Source organism: Salmo trutta, chromosome 32, assembly GCF_901001165.1.
Source record: "Salmo trutta chromosome 32, fSalTru1.1, whole genome shotgun sequence".
Taxonomy (NCBI): Eukaryota; Metazoa; Chordata; class Actinopteri; order Salmoniformes; family Salmonidae; genus Salmo; species Salmo trutta.
Genome location: NC_042988.1, coordinates 40,875,987 through 40,895,375, shown reverse-complemented (window position 1 = coordinate 40,895,375; position 19,389 = coordinate 40,875,987). Strand labels below are relative to the sequence as shown.

General features: G+C 51.0%; 1 protein-coding gene across 8 annotated transcripts in view; it reads right to left on the bottom strand.

The window, feature by feature from the left end:
- The window catches only part of hgs (hepatocyte growth factor-regulated tyrosine kinase substrate), a 33,218-nt gene extending 17,653 nt beyond the window's left edge, over positions 1-15,565 (bottom strand). For 2 of the 8 annotated variants that reach the window (XM_029729135.1, XM_029729138.1), the window contains exons 1-12: positions 15,392-15,563; positions 14,239-14,323; positions 13,923-13,998; positions 13,349-13,441; positions 10,125-10,242; positions 9,778-9,830; positions 9,591-9,659; positions 5,949-6,073; positions 4,368-4,473; positions 3,323-3,421; positions 3,144-3,239; positions 616-654 (exon numbers count right to left, since the gene is read on the bottom strand). In XM_029729135.1, the coding sequence (XP_029584995.1) occupies positions 616-654; positions 3,144-3,239; positions 3,323-3,421; positions 4,368-4,473; positions 5,949-6,073; positions 9,591-9,659; positions 9,778-9,830; positions 10,125-10,242; positions 13,349-13,441; positions 13,923-13,998; positions 14,239-14,323; positions 15,392-15,428 (996 nt within the window). In that variant the 5' untranslated portion in view covers positions 15,429-15,563. Of the gene's footprint in view, positions 1-615; positions 655-3,143; positions 3,240-3,322; positions 3,422-4,349; positions 4,501-5,948; positions 6,074-9,590; positions 9,660-9,777; positions 9,831-10,124; positions 10,243-13,348; positions 13,442-13,922; positions 13,999-14,238; positions 14,324-15,391 lie in introns of all 8 variants that reach the window. The other 6 variants (XM_029729132.1, XM_029729137.1, XM_029729131.1 and 3 more) reach the window with 6 other exon arrangements.
- Positions 15,566-19,389: the final 3,824 nt, after the last annotated feature.

Genomic DNA, 19,389 nt, shown 5'->3' with positions numbered 1-19,389 from the left:
TCACCTTAATGTCTCTGGGAACCCCCCCCCCATATATATATATAGTTCATTTACACTACAGTGCAGTCTGAGCTGTAAATGTATCAAATGAGACATAGGTTTAATTCTAGACAGCACAGAGACAGCTTCGAGACAGCTCCGAGAGACAGCTCCGAGAGACAGCTCCGAGAGACAGCTCCGAGAGACAGCTCCGAGACAGCTCCGAGACAGCACAGAGACAGCTCAGAGACAGCTCAGAGACAGCTCAGAGACAGCTCCGAGAGAGCTCCGAGACAGCTCCGAGACAGCTCCGAGACAGCTCCGAGACAGCTCCGAGAGAGCACAGAGAGAGCACAGAGAGAGCACAGAGAGAGCACAGACAGCTGTCACAGAGACAGACAGCTGTCACAGAGACAGACAGCTGTCACAGAGACAGACAGCTGTCACAGAGACAGACAGCTGTCACAGAGACAGACAGCTGTCACAGAGACAGCTAGCACAGAGACAGCTAGCACAGAGACAGCTAGCACAGAGACAGCTAGCACAGAGACAGCTAGCACAGAGACAGCTAGCACAGAGACAGCTAGCACAGAAACAGCTAGCACAGAAACAGCTCAGAGTTGACATGTGTCTTACCTCAGGGTCTACATCTTCAGCTGAGGGAGCAGATGAGTTCTGGGGAGAAACACACATTATACATTACAACAACAGACCCTATACATGGTTAAGTCCCTGCACAGTCATTACAGGCGCATAGTGGTACCTGCACAGTCATTACAGGCGCATAGTGGTACCTGCACAGTCATTACAGGCGCATAGTGGTACCTGCACAGTCATTACAGGCGCATAGTGGTACCTGCACAGTCATTACAGGCGCATAGTGGTACCTGCACAGTCATTACAGGCGCATAGTGGTACCTGCACAGTCATTACAGGCGTATAGTGGTACCTGCACAGTCATTACAGGCGTATAGTGGTACCTGCACAGTCATTACAGGCGCATAGTGGTACCTGCACAGTCATTACAGGCGCATAGTGGTACCTGCACAGTCATTACAGGCGCATAGTGGTACCTGCACAGTCATTACAGGCGCATAGTGGTACCTGCACAGTCATTACAGGCGCATAGTGGTACCTGCACAGTCATTACAGGTGTATAGTGGTACCTGCATAGTCATTACAGGTGCATAGTGGTACCTGCACAGTCATTACAGGTGCATAGTGGTACCTGCACAGTCATTACAGGCGCATAGTGGTACCTGCACAGTCATTACAGGCGCATAGTGGTACCTGCACAGTCATTACAGGTGTATAGTGGTACCTGCACAGTCATTACAGGTGTATAGTGGTACCTGCACAGTCATTACAGGTGTATAGTGGTACCTGCACAGTCATTACAGGTGTATAGTGGTACCTGCACAGTCATTACAGGCGTATAGTGGTACCTGCACAGTCATTACAGGCGTATAGTGGTACCTGCACAGTCATTACAGGCGTATAGTGGTACCTGCACAGTCCTTACAGGCGTATAGTGGTACCTGCACAGTCCTTACAGGCGTATAGTGGTACCTGCACAGTCCTTACAGGCGTATAGTGGTACCTGCACAGTCCTTACAGGCGTATAGTGGTACCTGCACAGTCCTTACAGGCGTATAGTGGTACCTGCATAGTCCTTACAGGCGTATAGTGGTACCTGCACAGTCATTACAGGCGTATAGTGGTACCTGCATAGTCATTACAGGCGTATAGTGGTACCTGCATAGTCATTACAGGCGTATAGTGGTACCTGCATAGTCATTACAGGCGTATAGTGGTACCTGCATAGTCATTACAGGCGTATAGTGGTACCTGCATAGTCATTACAGGTGTATAGTGGTACCTGCATAGTCATTACAGGCGTATAGTGGTACCTGCATAGTCATTACAGGCGTATAGTGGTACCTGCATAGTCATTACAGGTGTATAGTGGTACCTGCATAGTCATTACAGGTGTATAGTGGTACCTGCATAGTCATTACAGGCGTATAGTGGTACCTGCATAGTCATTACAGGCGTATAGTGGTACCTGCATAGTCATTACAGGCGTATAGTGGTACCTGCATAGTCATTACAGGTGTATAGTGGTACCTGCATAGTCATTACAGGTGTATAGTGGTACCTGCATAGTCATTACAGGTGTATAGTGGTACCTGCATAGTAATTACAGGTGTATAGTGGTACTTGACGATACACGTTACCATACATACCAACACATACAGACAGAGTACATGTCTCATTGTTCACCTCTTGACCAACTAGCTGGTTATTGTAAAAGATGACTTACGGGTCTAAATAAATATTCAGATAAAAAGATGTGCAGCAGTTCAGTATAATATGGAGCCGTCATAATGTACCAGTTACTAAGTACTACTTCACAAGAGACTTAGTGGGGCGCCAAGACTTAGTGTACAAACAGAGTACATCTATAGAGAGAGAGGATGGTGTTAACACAGAGTACATCTATAGAGAGAAAGGATGGTGTTAACACAGAGTACATCTATAGAGAGAGGATGGTGTTAACACAGAGTACATCTATAGAGAGAGGATGGTGTTAACACAGAGTACATCTATAGAGAGAGAGGATGGTGTTAACACAGAGTACATCTATAGAGAGAGAGGATGGTGTTAACACAGAGTACATCTATAGAGAGAGGATGGTGTTAACACAGAGTACATCTATAGAGAGAGAGAGGATGGTGTTAACACAGAGTACATCTATAGAGAGAGAGGATGGTGTTAACACAGAGTACATCTATAGAGAGAGAGGATGGTGTTAACACAGAGTACATCTATAGAGAGAGAGGATGGTGTTAACACAGAGTACATCTATAGAGAGAGAGGATGGTGTTAACACAGAGTACATCTATAGAGAGAGGATGGTGTTAACACAGAGTACATCTATAGAGAGAGGATGGTGTTAACACAGAGTACATCTATAGAGAGAGGATGGTGTTAACACAGAGTACATCTATAGAGAGAGAGGATGGTGTTAACACAGAGTACATCTATAGAGAGAGAGGATGGTGTTAACACAGAGTACATCTACAGAGAGAGAGAGGATGGTGTTAACACAGAGTACATCTATAGAGAGAGAGGATGAGGGAGTGGATGAGAGTAAGTCTTACCACAGGAGAGGAGTAGAGTGAGTTGACGGGGGGGGCTGAGGAGGTGACTGGGGCGGGGTCAGCTTTGGGGTAGACCCCGTACGAGTTCTTCTGTCTCTGTAGACACACAACATGTATCAGTGTCTTTCCATTCCCACTGTGGAGCTACAGTCCCTTTATTTATATACAGCACTACCCACCATCCTCTCCTTCTCCTCAGCCTCGCTCTGTGATAGGGCGATGGCCAGCTGAAGCTCCTCCTCCTCCTGCAGGGCCGCCTCGTCCCGTTTGGGGGGCACCTGGTGAGACAGGGAAGAGAGATGAAACCCCCAGGGGAGAGGGCCAGGGAGGAACAGGGAGGCCCCCAGGGGAGAGGGCCAGGGAGGAACAGGGAGGCCCCCAGGGGAAAGGGCCAGGGAGGAACAGGGAGGCCCCCAGGGGAGAGGGCCAGGGAGGAACAGGGAGGCCCCCAGGGGAAAGGGCCAGGGAGGAGAGAGGACCAGGGAGGGGAAGGTTAGAGGAGAAACACCAGGGAAGGTAAAGCAGGGTGGGCATTGGGTAATAAGCCAAGCCAATGGCTGCATTCCAGGTGGTGTTCATTGCAGTTGTGCTTCACTTCTCAGAATATTGCTTTATCATATTATTGCAGTTCCAGGATTGATGGTTAAGGTTAAAACAGTCCTACAGACATCTGAACCCCCAGACTGCAGAGGAAGGGAACACTGCTGCTACCTCGCTCTCCAACCAAGGGGCATGTATGGAGGAGCAGCCTCACTGTAAACACTGACAACCTGGGATCCCACCGTGGTCAAGGAGGCAGGGAGAGTTGGGACATACGGGAGATAGCAGGTGGGCCTTATAACAATCTAATAACAAAGACTTGTTTTCTGTGTGTTCGAGGGGGAGGGAGATGATTGGTGATCATTGGGAATCATTTTACCACGTCAAACTACAACCCCCCCCAAAAAGCTCATCAAACTACAACTCCCATGTTGTAGTTTATGGCATGTTAAACTGATCCCCATACATCGTCTCTATTGGGGAGGATGAGACTGTCTGGGTCTGCACTTGAAATTAAACCCTACTCCCTACATAGTGCACTACCATAGAGCTCTGGTGGTCACAGCCCAAAGTAGTGCACTATGTAGGGAATAGGGTGCCATTTGGGACGCACCCACCTGGCTATCACCACCAGGGGGTCGTCTCTTAGGCCATACATTCACTTACTGTTTCCTGGACCACTACCTGAGACTGCTGGGACAGGGGGCTGGTCAGGTACTCTGGCGGCAGCTCTGCCGGGCCTGGGGCCACGGAGGTGGATGTCCCGACTGGTTTACCCCCTTCAGCTTTCCTAGGCGGGGGAGAGAGGGAAGGGTGGCTGGTGAGGAGAGGGGTCAGAAGGGAGGTCAGGGGTCAGACACACAACTTGGTGAGTCAGAGGTCGTTGGACAATAAACTGGATGGATACCGACGGGTACTGAGCAGCAGAATGGTATTTACAGTAGAAGATCACACGTATACAGATCATTCATTAACTGTACCTACCCACCACATGAAATTATACCACTAGAACAACAACTTCTACAGGCTGACCAAATGCTCTATGAAGGCTGAAGTGGGACATTTTAAATATACAGGCTAACGAAATGGAATTGAGGGTGGTTTTGGCTGAGTCTATCGCTCTCTAGCCCGGTAACTCTCCCTCCCTCTCTAGCCCGGTAACTCTCCCTCCCTCTCTAGCCCGGTAACTCTCCCTCCCTCTCTAGCCCGGTAACTCTCCCTCCCTCTCTAGCCCGGTAACTCTCTCTCTAGCCCGGTAACTCTCTCTCTAGCCCGGTAACTCTCTCTCTAGCCCGGTAACTCTCCCTCCCTCTCTAGCCCGGTAACTCTCCCTCCCTCTCTAGCCCGGTAACTCTCCCTCACTCTCTAGCCCGGTAACTCTCCCTCCCTCTCTAGCCCGGTAACTCTCCCTCCCTCTCTAGCCCGGTAACTCTCCCTCCCTCTCTAGCCCGGTAACTCTCCCTCCCTCTCTAGCCCGGTAACTCTCCCTCCCTCTCTAGCCCGGTAACTCTCCCTCCCTCTCTAGCCCGGTAACTCTCCCTCCCTCTCTAGCCCGGTAACTCTCCCTCCCTCTCTAGCCCGGTAACTCTCCCTCCCTCTCTAGCCCGGTAACCCTCCCTCCCTCTCTAGCCCGGTAACTCTCCCTCCCTCTCTAGCCCGGTAACTCTCCCTCCCTCTCTAGCCCGGTAACTCTCCCTCCCTCTCTAGCCCGGTAACTCTCCCTCCCTCTCTAGCCCGGTAACTCTCCCTCCCTCTCTAGAGGAACTCTCCCTCCCCTCTCTAGAGGAACTCTCCCTCCCCTCTCTAGCCCGGTAACCCTCCCTCCCTCTCTAGCCCGGTAACCCTCCCTCCCTCTCTAGCCCGGTAACTCTCCCTCCCTCTCTAGCCCGGTAACTCTCCCTCCCTCTCTAGCCCGGTAACTCTCCCTCCTCTCTAGCCCGGTAACTCTCCCTCCCTCTCTAGCCCGGTAACCCTCCCTCCCTCTCTAGCCCGGTAACCCTCCCTCCCTCTCTAGCCCGGTAACTCTCCCTCCCTCTCTAGCCCGGTAACTCTCCCTCCCTCTCTAGCCCGGTAACTCTCCCTCACTCTCTAGCCCGGTAACTCTCCCTCCCTCTCTAGCCCGGTAACTCTCCCTCCCTCTCTAGCCCGGTAACTCTCCCTCCCTCTCTAGCCCGGTAACTCTCCCTCCCTCTCTAGCCCGGTAACTCTCTCTCCCTCTCTAGCCCGGTAACTCTCTCTCTCTCTCTCTCTAGCCCGGTAACTCACTTGTTGAGCAGCTCGTGGCAGGGCTCACACACACGCACTTCCTTCTCGATGCCAAACTTGGGGATGGTGGAGTACTTGGAGGAACACTTCCCACAGAAGATCTGACCACAGGCTCTACAGTGGTGCTGCAACAGGAGGGAGAGAATGTCAGACAGAAGATCTGACCACAGGCTCTGCAGTGGTGCTGCAACAGGAGGGAGAGAATGTCAGACAGAAGATCTGACCACAGGCTCTGCAGTGGTGCTGCAACAGGAGGGAGAGAATGTCAGACAGACAGAAGATCTGACCACAGGCTCTGCAGTGGTGCTGCAACAGGAGGGAGAGAACGCCAACAGACAGAATAATCAAAACAAATTCAAAGTCATATCATTCTCTCCCTTTTACATACACAATGTGTTACTGGAGGAGAAAGGAAAGAACACATTTCCACACAAACCACTGCTGCTCAGTCCTCCTGCCCGCCCATCTGCCAGTCATTCCGTCCGTCCTCCCTCCTGCCAGTCCGTCATTCCGCCAGTCCGTCATCCCGCCAGTCCGTCATTCCGCCAGTCCGTCATCCCGCCAGTCCGTCATTCCGCCAGTCCGTCATCCCGCCAGTCCGTCATCCCGCCAGTCCGTCATCCCGCCCTCCTGCCTGTCTGTCCTCCCGCCAGTGCGCCATTCCGTCCTCCTGCCGGTCCGTCCTCCTGCCGGTCCTTCATTCCGTCAGTCCGTCGGTCCGTCATTCCGTCCCCCTGCCGGTCCGTCATTCCGTCCCCCTGCCGGTCCGTCATTCCGTCCCCCTGCCGGTCCGTCATTCCGTCCCCCTGCCGGTCCGTCATTCCGTCCCCCTGCCGGTCCGTCATTCCGTCCCCCTGCCGGTCCGTCATTCCGTCCCACTGCCGGTCCGTCATTCCGTCCCACTGCCGGTCCGTCATTCCGTCCCCCTGCCGGTCCTTCATTCCGTCCTCCTGCCGGTCCTTCATTCCGTCCTCCTGCCGGTCCTTCATTCCGTCCTCCCGCCGGTCCATCCTTCCACCAGTCCGTCCTCCTGCCAGTCCGCAATTCCGTCCTCCTGCCAGTCCGCCGGTCCGCCATTCCGTCCTCCCGCCAGTCCGTCATCCCGCCAGTCCGTCATCCCGCCAGTCCGTCATTCCGCCAGTTTGTCCCTCCGTCCTCCTGAAGGTCCTTCATTCCATCCGTCCGTCCGTCCGTCCTCCCTCCCGCCGGCCCGTCCGTCCGTCCTCCCTCCCGCCGGCCCGTCCGTCCGTCCGTCCGTTCTCCCTCCGGCCCGTCCGTCCGTCCGCCCTCCCTCCCGCCGGCCCGTCCGTCCGCCCTCCCTCCCGCCGGCCCGTCCGTCCTCCCTCCCGCCGGCCCGTCCGTCCGTCCTCCCTCCCGCCGGCCCGTCCTCCCTCCCGCCGGCCCGTCCGTCCTCCCTCCCGCCGGCCCGTCCGTCCGTCCTCCCTCCCGCCGGCCGGCCCGTCCGTCCGTCCTCCCTCCCGCCGGCCCGTCCGTCCGTCCTCCCTCCCGCCGGCCCGTCCGTCCGTCCTCCCTCCCGCCGGCCCGTCCGTCCGTCCTCCCTCCCGCCGGCCCGTCCGTCCGTCCGTCCTCCCTCCCGCAGGCCCGTCCGTCCGTCCGTCCTCCCTCCCGCCGGCCCGTCCGTCCTCCCTCCCGCCGGTCCGTCCGTCCTCCGTCCTCCCGCCGGTCCATCCTTCCACCAGTCCGTCCTCCTGCCAGTCCGCAATTCCGTCCTCCTGCCAGTCCGCCGGTCCGCCATTCCGTCCTCCTGCCGGTCCATCATTCCGTCCTCCCGCCAGTCCGTCCTCCCGCAGTCCGTCATCCCGCCAGTCCGTCATCCCGCCAGTCCGTCATCCCGCCAGTCTGTCCTCCTGCCAGTTTGTCCCTCCGTCCTCCTGAAGGTCCTTCATTCCGTCCGTCCGTCCTCCCTCCCGCCGGCCCGTCCGTCCTCCCTCCCGCCGGCCCGTCCGTCCGTCCGTCCTCCCTCCCGCCGGCCCGTCCGTCCTCCCTCCCGCCGGCCCGTCCGTCCGTCCTCCCTCCGGCCCGTCCGTCCGTCCTCCCTCCGGCCCGTCCTCCCTCCCGCCGGCCCGTCCGTCCGTCCTCCCTCCCGCCGGCCCGTCCGTCCGTCCTCCCTCCCGCCGGCCCGTCCGTCCGTCCTCCCTCCGGCCCCGTCCGTCCGTCCGTCCTCCCTCCGGCCCGTCCGTCCGTCCGTCCTCCCTCCGGCCCGTCCGTCCGTCCGTCCTCCCTCCGGCCCGTCCGTCCGTCCTCCCTCCCGCCGGCCCGTCCGTCCGTCCCTCCCTCCCGCCGGCCCGTCCGTCCTCCCTCCCTCCCGCCGGCCCGTCCGTCCTCCCTCCCTCCCGCCGGCCCGTCCGTCCTCCCTCCCTCCCGCCGGCCCGTCCGTCCTCCCTCCCTCCCGCCGGCCCGTCCGTCCGTCCTCCCTCCGGCCCGTCCGTCCTCCCTCCCGCCGGCCCGTCCGTCCTCCCTCCCGCCGGCCCGTCCGTCCGTCCTCCCTCCCTCCCTCCCGCCGGCCCGTCCGTCCGTCCTCCCTCCCTCCCTCCCGCCGGCCCGTCCGTCCGTCCTCCCTCCCTCCCGCCGGCCCGTCCGTCCGTCCTCCCTCCCGCCGGCCGGCCCGTCCGTCCGTCCTCCCTCCCGCCGGCCCGTCCGTCCTCCCTCCCGCCGGCCCGTCCGTCCGTCCTCCCTCCCGCCGGCCCGTCCGTCCTCCCTCCCGCCGGCCCGTCCGTCCGTCCTCCCTCCCTCCCGCCGGCCCGTCCGTCCGTCCTCCCTCCCTCCCGCCGGCCCGTCCGTCCTCCCTCCCTCCCGCCGGCCCGTCCGTCCGTCCTCCCTCCCTCCCGCCGGCCCGTCCGTCCGTCCTCGCTCCCGCCGGCCCGTCCGTCCGTCCTCGCTCCCCGCCGGCCCGTCCGTCCTCCCTCCCTCCCGCCGGCCCGTCCGTCCTCCCTCCCTCCCGCCGGCCCGTCCGTCCTCCCTCCCGCCGGCCCGTCCGTCCGTCCTCCCTCCCGCCGGCCCGTCCGTCCTCCCTCCCTCCCGCCGGCCCGTCCGTCCTCCCTCCCTCCCGCCGGCCCGTCCGTCCTCCCTCCCTCCCTCCTGCCGGCCCGTCCGTCCTCCCTCCCTCCCTCCCTCCCTCCCTCCTGCCGGCCCGTCCGTCCGTCTTCCCTCCCTCCCTCCCGGCCCGTCCGTCCGTCCCTCCGTCCTCCCTCCTGCCGGTCCTTCCTTCCGTCTGTCCGTCCTCCTGAAGGTCCTTCCTTCCGTCCGTCCTCCTGCCGGCCCTGCCGGTCGTTCCGCCCGTCGTTCCGCCCGTCGTTCCGCTGTTCCGTCGTTCCGCCCGTCCTACCGCCGGCCCGCCGTTCCGCCCGCGCTACCGCCCGCCCGCCGTTCCGCCCGCGCTACCGCCCGCCGTTCCGCCCGCCCTACCGCCCGCCGTTCCGCCCGCCCGCCGTTCCGCCCGCCTTACCACCGGCCCGCCCTACCACCGGCCCGCCAGTCCGTCAATTTGCCAGACCGTCCTCCCGCCAATCCGTCATTCCGCCAGTCCGTCCTCCCGCCAGTCCGTCATTCCGCCAGTCCGTCATTCCGCCAGTCCGTCATTCCGCCTGTCCGTCATTCCGCCAGACTGCCATGTTGCCTTACCTTTCTAGTCATCACTCCAAACTGAACCCGGCAGCGATGACACTCCTCCGCATCCACCCAATCTGGAGCCTGGACACACAGAGAGAGAGAGAGAGAGAGAGACATTAGAGATCCTCCTAACAAGCTGAGAACATTCAGTAGTAAGGATGTATCAAACCAGAACAACATCAGTGAGAGGAAGACTTACTCTCTCTGCAGCAAACATAGCATCACTCTCCTTGAACTCTGGAAACACGTGACCTGGAACAACAGGAGATACAGGATGTCCAACAATACAGGATAAAGGTTTATTAATACAAGATGAATATTTACTGTGACACTGCTCATTTCTGTTTGCTGTGTGTTAGTGACTGTGTGTCTGGATCCCAGATCATAGCCAACCTCCAGACCCTATGGAAAACCTGAGGACACCTGAGAGGAAGGGATGAGAGCAAAATGCCAAAGAGCTGCCACTATGTAACTTCCACCGAGCCAATCTTCTCAGGTCTTCAGGAGTGTCTAGGGAGCTAGGGGCTGATCTGGGATCTGACTTACCCTCCACCTTCATGATCTGGTACGTGTCCTGAACCACCTTGTATTTGGGCTCGTTGCGGAAGGCGTGGGCCCAGGCCTGGATCAGGTAAAGGATCTTATTCCTCACGTTGGGCTCCGTCTGTTTCAAGGGGCAATACATCACCACTCATTGAGTTACAGTCACAGTACAGATACACTGTAGTATATCACCACTCACTGAGTTACAGTCACAGTACAGATACACTGTAGTATATCACCACTCACCAAGTTACAGTCACAGTACAGATACACTGTAACACATCACCACTCACCAAGTTACAGTCACAGTACAGATACACTGTAGTATATCACCACTCACCAAGTTACAGTCACAGTACAGATACACTGTAGTATATCACCACTCACTGAGTTACAGTCACAGTACAGATACACTGTAGTATATCACCACTCACCAAGTTACAGTCACAGTACAGATACACTGTAACACATCACCACTCACCAAGTTACAGTCACAGTACAGATACACTGTAACACATTACCACTTACTGAGTTACAGTCACAGTACAGATACACTGTAACACATCACCACTCACTGAGTACAACTCCACAAGTACACCTTTTATAGACAGATAAGCTGCATTTAAAAACACTACTCTATATTAAGTGACTTTCTTTTTTTTTTTTTTATTGGGCACCTCAGTCCCCTTACAAACACAACACTTCCTTCTTCCAAAATAGAAGACAATATTAAGCTATACTAATAATAATAGGATATGAATACGTCTAGACTGAAACAAGGTTCTAACCTGGCTAGAGAGACTTGTTTTACCAGACCAATAAGTCTCTAGAGAAATACTTCAAACTAAAAGGTTTCCTTCAGTCCTTTTCCCCCAAAATAATCCCATTCCAGACGTCACTTCAGAGACTAAACGTTCAGAGTGTTGTCTTGCTGTGTTCTCTCACAGAGAGGAGAGACTTGTGCTGGGAAGTCCCTCAGTCTGTCTGACCTGAATCAGCATGTGACCAAGCTATGACATCACCATCAGGAAGTCAACAGAAGGTCACCTGACAAGGGTGGGGAGCCAATCAAAAGACTGCAATGTCATGCTGTATAGTGTATCCAAATGAACTGTTCAAGAGGGTGCACCCTTAACATACCAGTCACAATCAGATAGATATGCGTTGTGTAGAACAGATACTGTTCCTAGGCCGTCATTGAAAATAAGAATTTGTTCTTAACTGACTTGCCTAGTTAAATAAAGGTTTAATATAAAAAAATAAAAAAATAAATAGAGACTGATTTCAGTTTTATTCATAAAATGTATCTTATTCTGAACATTGCAGATAGAAATGCATTGTGTAGAACATACACGATTCCTTACAGGACTGTCAATTGTCAACTCCACTCATTAGGCTACATTTCTATGTGGAACACTGAATGACCTCTGGCCAGCTCCCTGGCTGTCAGACTACAGCAGACTTGGGTTCAAATACTATTTGAAAATCATTTCAAAGATTTGACCAAGGCTTGACTTAGCTCACCTGGAGCAATGGAACCAATAGAAGAGTCTGAAAACGGCAAACCCTGCAGATTCTGGCACTCCAGACAGGTTTATGCAAAACACCAGAAATATTTGAAAGACTTCTAACCCTATTTGAACCCAGGTCTGCAGTTCACTACAGCACCAGTGGGTGATTATCAGGCTAAGACGCAGGGTGAAAAGGTCATAAGGATTGGAGTCAGCAGCACAAGGCTCAGACATATCCCCCTGACAGATCACACTGTGTGTGTGAAAACTAGGACAAACTGTAGCTGGCCATAAAGCTGATTTCAGTATAGAGGGACCATGAACACGTCTGCTATCTAGACACGGTGGAGAAAGCAGAGCAGAGGAAGAGGTGTCTGCTGTGTTATTACAGCTGTTCTGGTCCCAAACGGCACCCTATTCCCTACATAGTGCACTACTTTATACCAGAGTCCTATATGGGCCCTGGTCAAAAGTAGCGCACTAGGGAACAGGGTGTAATTTGGGATGCAAGTCCATGTCAGCTGACTGGGTCACGGCCTAGTCTTAGCCTCCCTCCTTAACCAACTAAACCACAAGAGTTCCAGAGCCAGGGAGGGCATTCCTTCCACAAGGAGCACTCCGGGGTAAAGTTTCCCCTAGGTTCAGATCTAGGGTCAGCTTCCCCTCCCCCACTCCAAACCTGAACCATTAGTAGGGGGGAATGCAAAACTGGCCCAAGATCAGTGTCTAGGGAGAACTTCACCCTAGTCCACAAGAAACCCTCACGTGATTGGATTAGTACTTCAGTGCTGCAGCCTAACACTCCCAGTTTCTACACTGAGATCAGAATAAGTTGTATCTTGTAAAACTGACAGCCGACATAAAATCAAGACATTCCTTTTCTGACATAAATTGAAATGCTAACATTTTTTTATTATTCTAATGTGTAGTTTGATACCTGTCCCTTCATCCTCTTGGCTCACCACAAACATAACTGTTCCTGTCCCTTCATCCTCTTGGCTCACCACAAACATAACTGTTCCTGTCCCTTCATCCTCTTGGCTCACCACAAACATAACTGGCCCCATGAGAGCTGTGTGAATGGAAGTAACCCAAGGAGGAGATGGATGGGATGTCGGCCTGTAGAAGACCACAGCAGACTAGTCCACTCTAGAGTAACACTCCTATACAACAAGGAGTGGAGGTAAGGGTAAGGACATGACACCATTAGGCCTGACTCCATCACTTGTTTTAAGGAATGACCCATCAGAATGGGGTCATCCAGGTCTCGACGGAGCTTCCCTGGAGTGGAACTGAGCAAGTGGAGAGTGGGAGGGTAAGAGAGAGAATCATCTGAGTAACCTGCTTAAAATGATTTGGCTTCAGTTGGTTTCAATTGAAACGTTTGGTTTAAGAGGCCCTTGATGTTGACCTGTGAACCTTTGTGTCCCACCTGGAAAACAATGGAAGTGAAAGACTGCTATGACGCTAAGAAAGATGGGGCATGGCAGGGGTGAATGGAAGGTGTAAAGGGGGTGGTGTAGAGGGGGTGGAGGTGGTGTAGAGGGGGTGGATGGAAGGTGTAGAGGGGGTGGGGGTGGTGTAGAGGGGGTGGAGGTGGGGTGGAGGTGGTGTAGGGGGGGTGGTGTAGAGGGGGTGGAGGTGGTGTTGAGGGGGTGAAGGAGGTGTTGAGGGGGTGAAGGAGGTGTTGAGGGGGGTGAATCAAGACAGGGTCACCTTCAGTAGATCCTTCAGCTCCTCCATGGTGGTTTTACAGGCCACCTCATCATGGACCGTCTGACCACAGTTCTTCACTACTGACTCCAACACCTGACAGGTGGAAGAAACACTCATAATCACACTTCACCACACAGGGGCCTAATTTAGCCTCACGTCAGACTTTTTACTACGGAACTAGCCAATCACCTTGGTTACACGGACAGCGTCACTGCGCAAAATGTTCCGCAGCATCATCTGGATAGGTGTGCTACCAAAGTTCAACATTCACCTTCTGCTACCATTTCTGTCAAACCGTCTACGCATACAGTCTGACGATCATACAGCACACAGAAAGCACTTCCACTGGAAACTAACGTACCTCTGGTGAACCAAAATGGAATGACGCTGTCGCTGTGATCGAGGGGTATAAATCTGGATATCATTTCCTTAACGCATTTATTATTCAAAACGTCTCAATATGGCCCAATTTGAATACTTGATCATCCTTTAAGGACCACTAGAAGGTTATGATTGTGTCATTACAAGCGGTTCAGCATAGATCCACGCAGCATTGGCCAGTCTAGTAACCCACCTCAAGACCATAGAGGGCCACATGCGGGTTCTTATCCACCAGCTTCTTCTTAATGGCTCCGATGGCATACTTCGCCCTGCAGGAAGAGAAACACTTTGATCAGACCAGACACACTTCTATCGTGTGGAGAAACATGGGGCTAGTTCCAATTATTTTCAAATGGTTCCTTCCTTCCTAGGCCTCGTCATGGAAACACTTAAGGACCTCTCCACTGCAATTATCTAATCACAGAGATTAGGCTAGTGATTACTGGAAGGAAGGAAGGATTCTAAGTATTTGATCAGGGCTGTGGTGTACTCAGCACTCTACTACTCACTGCGTGTCTCCTTGACGAATGAGATCACAGATCTGCAGGATGGACTCCCAGTCTGTCTCCAGCAGCAGCTGACTGGTTGCTTTATCTGCAGACAGAGAGAAGAGGGTTCAGTGTCTCACATGTCTTTCAAGATCATCATAAACATTTACGTCATTCAGCAGACAACGTTATCCAGAGCGACTTACAGTCAGTGCATTCATCTTAAGATAACTAGGTGGGACAACCACATATCACAGTCGTAGCAAGTACATTTTTCCTCAATAAAGTATTTATCAGCTAAGTCAGTGTTAGTAAGAAAATAGAAGCGTGAGGGTATTTTAACCAGAGTGGATAAGACAAAACCTTACAAAAACTAGCTTGCGGCTGTTGCAAAACTAAGAGCAAACGTCGTGACCGGGAATGAGCCTGTATGTTATTATGATCGACACAAACCTTCGGCCTTAGTTTATTATGCCAACACAGGGCTCAACAATAGGCACTGGCACCCTCAATAACAGCAGAACACTTGAAACAATCTACTCATGATTCGTTGTCAGCGAGTTGTCTAAACTGTTTTGGGGTTTAAGTTAGTCTATGATGAGACTATTAAGAAAATATGTCTGGTGACGTTGTCTGGCGCAGTGGGGTGAGCTGGATAGCTAGCCAACTATGCTACTACTAGCAAACGAGCTAATATACCTAGAACACCTAGAACAACAAGCTAGATGGCAAAATATAAAAAACATTATTTATGTCTGACGAGCAGGGATATCCAACAAAACAAATATATTTTTATTTTGGATTTTATGTCGGGAAAATCGGGGCGCAGCGAACCCTTCACAACATCTTCCGATTGCGTTGCTTGCATGCTAGCTAGCCAAGCTAACCTAGGCTAGACACTTTCCGTGTACAGAGCAAAATGCGAGGCGTGTAAGCATAGTTTTTGGTAGATTAAATTACATGTTATTCATAAGCAGTTACACTGCAATGCTCGATAGAAAAGACGATTCTCGATTAGAGGCCTCGGCCTATCGTCAAACTGAACACAGACAATGGCAAGTTTAGCTAGGTAGCTAGCTAATGTTAGCAGGGCTGTGTCACATTCTCAAACGACTGCCAAAACAATACGCAAAAACAATCACCGGTGTAAAATGTTTAGATACTCATATCTTACCAAGAAGCCTCTCAAATGTACCACCACCCTTTCCCATGGCTGATCCAATGATTCAGGCTAGCTGTCGAGACGTTATTTTTTGCTCAATCAGAAATTATTTGACACATCCACTGTAAAGATCGTTAGCCAGCTACAAAGTTATTGCTACTTCCTACTTCCCGTGTCGGGTTTAGAAACTCTGTAGTTCGGTGGTGAAGTCCGTCTATTCCTAAAAGTATTGCGACGTTGCCCCCTAGAGTCTGAAGAGGTGATTGTAGATGGGGACGTTGTTGTGTACAGTTTATTCAAGTGGACATGGGTTCCATAACATTACGTTTGACCGAGCTATATTTAAGACGGTGCAACAAGCTACCCCTACTGGGGACTCAATAAATCCTCACCAATGGCGGTTTTCTGATCAGTTCGCCTAAATTCTACTCAGTTTGATAAAGTGAAATATAGGGAGACATTTAAATTAGAGAACAAATCGGGGGCCCATCACAGTCTACCTGTGTGAGGCAATTTGAAATTGTTCAAGAGAAGAGGGATCATTAAGTGTTGGTGGCTGGTGGAGCTGCAACCTTCTATGTGTCTAGGCCACAGGAGGTTGGTGGCACTTTCATTGGGGAGGACTGGTAGCAAATACATAAAACACATGGTTTCCATGTGGTTGATGCCATTCCATTTGCGCAATTCCAGCCATTATTATGAGCCATTCTCCCGTCAGCAGCCTCCTGTGGTATAGGCCTACGTCATCAAGTGTGATCAGGCCCTATCCAGCCATCTATCCATTCCATCACATTGTTATGAGGAATAATAGGAACTACCTTGCTATATTTCATCACACTCTCCTCCCTACACTGGTATACATAGGTCTACTTGGGTCATAGATGAGTACATAGAAGCAGAATGGATAGAACGACCCACCCCATTCAAGTCAATGATGGCATTATGGGTGGACTGGCAGCCAATGTGAGTGTACCCATGAGTTTACCAGTCAAATTGCCAGGGTTAGAGGTTCCAAGCCCTTTTTTGTGGATTACACTGGAGGCCATTGCTGTGGCTGTGCTGCTGATGCTCCATACAGTGGCATTGTATCTCTGTCTCTACTAGCCTCTACTGTTAGCTGGTAGGGCTGGACACAGAGAGATAGGAAGACTGTCTACTAGTCTCCACTGTTAGCTGGTAGGGCTGGACACAGAGAGATAGGAAGACTGTCTACTAGTCTCCACTGTTAGCTGGTAGGGCTGGACACAGAGAGATAGGAAGACTGTCTACTAGTCTCCACTGTTAGCTGGTAGGGCTGGACACAGAGAGATACTTTTTACTCCTTATATTTTCCCTGACACCCGAAAGTACTCGTCACATTTTTAATGCTTAGCAGGACAGGAAAATTGTCTAATTCACGCACTTATCAAGAGAAAATCCCTGGTCATCTCTACTGTCTCTGATCTGGCAGACTCACTAAACACAAATGCTTCATTTGTAAATTATGTCTGAGTGTTGAACTGTGCTCCTGGCCATCCGTAAATAAATAAAAAAACAAGAAAATTGTGTTGTCTGGTATGCTTAATAAAAGGAATTTTAAATGATTTATAATTTTACTTTTGATGCTTAAGTACATTTAAAAACAAATACTTCTGGACTTTTACTCAAGTAGTGTTTTACTGGTTGACTTTCACTTATACTTGAGTCATTTTCTTTTAAGGTATCTTTGCTTTTACTCAAGTATGACAATTGGATACTTTTTCCACCTCTGCTGTCTACTAGCCTCTACTGTTAGCTGGTAAGGTTGGAGACAGAGAGAGACAGGCTGCCAAGAGCGTCCTCAGTCAAAGAAACAAGACAATGTATAAACAACTGCTTATAGCAGATGACATGTGTTTAATTTAATGAGATGGATACCATTTTGTGGGCAGAAATATTACTTTAATTGAAAGTAGAATGTGTGTGTTTAAAATAGGATGCTACTTGATTTATTTATATACAGTTGAAGTCGGAAGTTTACATACACCTTAGTTAAATACATTTAAACTCAGTTTTTCACAATTCCTGACATTTAATCCTAGTAAATATATATATATATATTAGACTTTATATAGTTTTAGTATCTAACTTTATATAATGTATCTATATACAGCTGAAGTTGGAAGTTTACATAAACCTTAGCCAAATACATTTAAACTCAGTTTTTCACAATTCCTGACACTTAATCCTCGTAAATATTCCCTGTCTTAGGTCAGTTAGGATCACCACTTCATTTTAAGAAAGTGAAATGTCAGAATAATAGTACAGAGAATGATTTATTTCAGGTTTTATTTCTTTCATCACATTCCCAGTGGGTCAGAAGTTTACACACACTCAATTAGTATTTGGTAGCATTGCCTTTAAGCTGTTAAACTTGGGTCAAACATTTTGGGTAGCCATCCACAAGCTTCCCACAATAAGTTGGGTGAATTTTGGCCCATTCCTCCTGACAGAGCTGGTGTAACTGAGTCAGGTTTGTAGGCCTCCTTGCTCGCACACGCTTTTTCAGTTCTGCCCAAAAAATGTCCATGGGATTGAGGTCAGGGCTTTGTGATGGCCACTCCAAATACCTTGACTTTGTTGTCCTTAAGCCATTTGCCACAACTTTGGAAGTATGCTTGGGGTCATTGTCCATTTGGAAGACCCATTTGCGACCAAGCTTTAACTTCCTGACTGATGTCTTGAGATGTTGCTTCAATATAGCCACATAATTTTCCTCCTCATGATGACATCTATTTTGTAAAGAGGACCAGTCCCTCCTGCAGCAAAGCACCCCCACAACATGATGCTGCCACCCCTGTGCTTCACGGTTGGGATGGTGTTCTTCGGCTTGCAAGCCTCCCCCTTTTTCCTCCAAACATAACTATGGTCATATGGCCAAACAGTTCTATTTTTGTTTCATCAGACCAAAGGACATTTCTCCAAAAAGTGTAATCTTTGTCCCCATGTGCAGTTGCAAACCGTAGTTTGGCTTTTTTATGGCGGTTTTGGAGCAGTGGCTTCTTCCTTACTGAACGGCCTTTCAGGTTATGTCGATATAGGACTCGTTTTACTGTGGATATAGATACTTTTGTACCTGTTTCCTCCAGCATCTTCACAAGGTCTTTTGCTGTTGTTCTGGGATTGATTTGCACTTTTCGCACCAAAGTACGTTCATCTCTAGGAGACAGAACGCGCCTCCTTCCTGAGCGGTATGACGGCTGTGTGGTCCCATGGTGTTTATACTTGCGTACTATTGTTTGTACAGATGAACGTTGTACCTTCAGGTGTTTGGAAATTGCTCCCAAGGATGAACCAGACTTGTGGAGGTCTACAATTTTGGCTGATTGGCTGATTTCTTTGATTTTCCCATGATGTCAAGCAAAAAAGACACTGCATTTGAAGGTAGGCTTTGAAATACATCCACAGGTATACCTCCAATTGACTGAAATGATGTAAATTAGCCTATCAGAAGCTTCTAAAGCCATGACATCATTTCCATGGAATTTTCCATGCTGTTTAAAGGCACAGCCAACTTGGTGTATGTAAACTTCTGACCCACTGGAATTGTGATACAGTGAAGTCAAAGTGAAATAATCTGTCTGTAAACAATTGTTGGAAAAATGACTTGTGTCATGCACAAAGTAGATGTCCTAACCGACTTGCCAAAACTATAGTTTGTTAACAAGAAATTTGTGGAGTGGTTGAAAAATGAGTTTTAATGACTCCAACCTAAGTGTATGTAAACTTCTGACTTCAACTGTACCTACACTAAGAGGCTACATGCCATGCACTGTGATACGTATCTGCTGCTGTACAGTTAATGAAATCTGCATTTATATATGATACATTGATAGTCATTATTCCTGCCAGTGATGTGGGTTGTCATATTTGTAAGATGGGTAGATCTTATGAAATGGCTTATCAAATTAAAGTAGCTATAACAGCGCTGCACTGTAGAATCTGAAGGATGTCAACTATGTCTCATGAATACAATATTTATTACTGGGGCT